Here is a 4,016-nt window from a genome sequence, read left to right on the forward strand (position 1 = left end):
CTGTTTATTTCTAGTCTTTATTATGACTTAGATACACACAAATACACATGAATATCATGACATATAGAATGTGTCTTTATTTTTTCTTTATCATGAATTATACATCATTCTTATTTATTACCAAGACACCCTGGGATCCATCGCTGTGTAAAGGCATGAGTAAGGGACATTTAGGGTGCCTTTGTATGCATGTTTTGATGACATTTTCGTCGTTTCCATCATCATCACCGTCACTTTGGCTGAGATGCCTGTAAAGAGATAGATTTCTGTTAATTTCTTAATGTTAGTGACATACGAAGGACCAGATATACTGTTTAAACATGAAGTAATTGTAACACTCACGCTCCAATGAGGCCGCGGATTTCGCACTGAAGCCAAGCGAGGCAGTGCTGTGACGTCATTAACCGGCCTATCCATCCGGCCATAGCATTTACCGACGCGCCAACACCGAGGCGCCCCTCCGCTCCCGTCCGCCCTCCGTCTATGGTCGACAGGAGGCTCCAAGGGTCGTGATCCTCCAGCAGAAGGTCCTTGGGAAAGTCCTCGGTGTCTGGGTCATTTTCCTCGCCATGCGTTGAGCACAGACACCCGTGATGTGGCGCTGCCTTCATTCTGGGTAACGACCGCCTTTGGACTCCTCGCTGCCTTCGGGAATGCCTCCCTTCGCTCTTCGTTGCGCGGTCTGCTTCTGCACCTTCGCCTTCGACTGCATCATCTGTCGCTTCGTCGGCAGGGGGCGTTTCATCGTATTTTCGGACGCTTTTTGCCAACGTCTGAAATGCGCGAAGTTCCTCGTGTGGTCCACGCAATCCTCGAATGTTTCTTCCGTTGACATTGTTATTATTATTGTTATTATTGTTATTATTGTTATTGTTGTCATCGTTGTTGTTATTTAGATTGATTATGTTTATAGCCACCTCAAGCATGATGAGCATCATGTTCATGAAGCCGAAATAGGAAAAGCTGCTTTGCTTCTGACAGCTCGATGATCTGCCATGAAACTCCACCGTGGAATTCAAATATACTTCTCGCATGACTGATACTTAGCAATGGCGACAGACGATTTCAAAGCAGCGCGGAGTCTTTGCTGGGAGAGAGGGCGTCAGCAGCGCCGACCACAGCCAACACACACAGACTGACGACGCCTGACGAGGAGCGAATAGCGGTGAGGCAGCGGCGTGTGCGGGGCGGGATGGACCACGGTAACGGTGCATGCCTGACGAGGAGAGCTAGCTGCGATCAGCTATTTCATTCCTATTTTATCGATATGCTTTTGGTATTAGAGTAAATGGTGATATGCTGTTCATATCTTCCTTTTCCTGGGTTGTCATAAACAGATTTATATTTTATTTTTAGTTTTTATTTTTAGTAGTGACGTTACCATGAATAGATTCCGATATCGCATTATAAACTATCACATAGGATTCTCAACCCAGAATAATTTTACGTTACGTTATGTACAACTTATACCATCTCCTTTCATTACGAACAGTTTGTCAATATCCATTCTCTTGTCTTATGCCGTGCTGTTCACTCGACGAATCTTACGGCAAAGATATAATTACTTTGGTCCAAATATACTCATCAAAACCACCAACATTTTTACAAAGAATACCCATAGCATTACATACAGTTAGGCTTAACCATACCACAAAAACCACTATGTATTATATTGTCTTACACATCAAATAACACAATGACACCGAAGATTAGCAGACACAAGTACACCAAAGTACGTCACGGAGGGGAGGGACAGCCAGGGAACTGAGCTGAACAGTCGTCACCCACGACCTGACGAGAAATAGACCTCAGCCCTAGGTCCACCAGTCTCCTCACGCGCTTTCCGCCTCCTGCCAACCTGTTTCGAAGGAAGAGACAAGAAGGGTCAAGTTTAAGTGCATCACTAACGCAAGCAAGGGTAGATTTGTGCAGTCATATGTATACCCATCTGTGTATTTGTGTATCTATCTAGCTATGTGCCTTTATGTTTATCTGTTTGTCTGTTTATATATCTGCCTGTCTATCTATCTGTCTGTCTGTTTGTTTGTTTATTTATCTGCCTGTCTGTCTATCTACCTATCTTTCTTTTTTCTATCTATCTATCTATATTTTTGTTTATCTGTATATTCATCCATTGGTCTACCTTTCGATCTATCCGTCTATTTGTCTGTCTATCTGCCTATTTATCCTTCCATCTATTGGTCGACCGATCGATTTATCCATCAATCTACTTGTCTGTCTATCTGCCTGTCAGTTCCTCCATCCATTGGTCTACCTTTCGATCTATCCGTCTATTTGTCTGTCTATCTGCCTATTTGTCCTTCCATCTATTGGTCGACCGATCGATTTATCCATGTATCTATTTGTCTGTCTATCTGCCTGTCAGTCCCTCCATCCATTGGTCTACCTTTCGATCTACCCATCTGCCTATCTCGTTAGCTAAATACCCCGGTTTCCCAAGGCGTCACAGCGGCTTCCAAAAACCTTACCTCCTCCCCGTCACAAGCAGGTGCTCCCAGGCGACTCTCCCCGCCTCGCAGCCAACCCGACCGAGGCACTCCCGGTTGTGCCAGCTGTTGGAGAGGCACTGCAGCATCTTCCTCAGTGTCTGCGCCCCCCGTTTCATCTTGCTGCAGCTACACTTGCGTCTCGGCTTCGCTCTGGGTTCGAATTTTTCCAAGGCTTTGCGGATGAAGTCTGTATGGGCCGTGGGGGGTGCGAAGGATCTCTGGTTATTGTTGTTGTTGTTGTTGTTATTGTTGTCGTTGTTATTATTATTGTTGTTGTTGTTATTGTTGTTGTTGATTGCGACGTTCACGATGTTGAGAGTCAGTTGGAAGCCGATCATGAGGAAGGCGATATAGCCAAGGGGGTCGAAGGTGTTAGGGCAATAGTCCCTTTTTACTAGGATATGATGAGGCGTATCCTCCATTTCTCTCTTGCTCACTATCTCTTACTTTCGACGCGTTTCTCCGCAGATTTGTAAAATCACCATCTTATCAGAGGTTATCAAAATGTTATAAATAAATCTGCCGTTTTTTCCTCCAGAAAGCTTCAGGTTGCCATGGTAACGAAGGAGCTCACGCTGCAACCTTTCCTCTCCCCCTTCCTGAAGCAGACTGACCGGGAAGATGGCGCGGAACCTGTGCGTGTGCGTTCGTGCGTGCGTTCGTGGCGGTAGCTCTCGCGTTCGTCGAGGCAGTTCACGTGTGTTTGTGTGTTCGTGCGTGTGTTCACGGAGTTAAATTTCACGGGTGCGTTCGTGTGTGCGTTTTCAAAACATTGTCTATATTGAGAGACTGAATACTTTTGGATTGCTCCTTCGAGTTGTTTTCTAGATAAATAAATATATATATAAACAAATACATATAAGTTTGTAAATAATTACACACAAACACACACACACAAACATACACACGCACGCACGCACACACACACACACACACACACACACACACACACACAGATATATGTACACACGCGTGTGTGCGTGTGTGTGTATATATATATATATATATATATATATATATATATATATATACACATACATATATAAACACATATATATCTACATACATATATATGTGTGTGTTATATATAAATATATATATATATATATATATATATATATATATATATATATATATATATAGACATATATATGAATGTACGTGTGATATATACATATATATATATATATATATATATATATATATATATATATATGTATATATATCATACACATACATACATACATACATATATATATATGTATGTATATATATGTATATGTATATATATATTTATATATATAAACCTATGTATATATTTGTGTATATGTGTCCCTCTCTGGCTTTCTGGCACGATCTCTCTTTTCTCTCTGTGCTCACATACACAAACATCTCTCTATCTCTTTCTCCCCCTCTCTCTCTCTCTCTCTCTCTCTCTATATATATATATATATATATATATATATATGTTAATATATCTGTCCATCTATCTATCTATCTGTCTGC

The 4,016-nt window shown here is 41.8% G+C and overlaps 1 protein-coding gene across 4 annotated transcripts; it reads right to left on the reverse strand.

Annotated features, from left to right (window-relative positions):
- Positions 1–20: 20 nt before the first annotated feature.
- Positions 21–3,126, reverse strand: LOC125028318 (probable serine/threonine-protein kinase drkD). 4 transcript variants are annotated; one of them, XM_047617803.1, is made up of 3 exons: positions 2,490–3,126; positions 343–1,858; positions 21–248 (listed from the first exon to the last, which is right to left on the reverse strand). In XM_047617803.1, exons 2-3 carry the CDS (start codon positions 1,032–1,034, stop codon positions 98–100), a joined length of 843 nt encoding a protein of 280 aa, XP_047473759.1. In that variant the 5' UTR covers positions 1,035–1,858; positions 2,490–3,126; the 3' UTR covers positions 21–97. The 4 variants fall into 4 exon arrangements, with proteins under 4 accessions (XP_047473759.1, XP_047473741.1, XP_047473751.1 ...); XM_047617785.1 differs by having other exon boundaries at positions 21–266; XM_047617795.1 differs by lacking the exon at positions 2,490–3,126 and having other exon boundaries at positions 21–266; positions 343–1,955.
- Between the last annotated feature and the right edge of the window lie 890 nt (positions 3,127–4,016).

Source organism: Penaeus chinensis, chromosome 1 (assembly GCF_019202785.1).
Source record: "Penaeus chinensis breed Huanghai No. 1 chromosome 1, ASM1920278v2, whole genome shotgun sequence".
Taxonomy (NCBI): Eukaryota; Metazoa; Arthropoda; class Malacostraca; order Decapoda; family Penaeidae; genus Penaeus; species Penaeus chinensis.

Coding starts and splice junctions, on each gene's coding strand:
- LOC125028318 (XM_047617785.1), bottom strand. CDS start 1,034: ATGCGAGAAGTATATTTGAATTCCACGGTGGAGTTTCATGGCAGATCA. Junction 267..342: donor ATCCGCGGCCTCATTGGAGC/GTGAGTGTTACA, acceptor AGAAATTAACAG/AAATCTATCTCTTTACAGGC.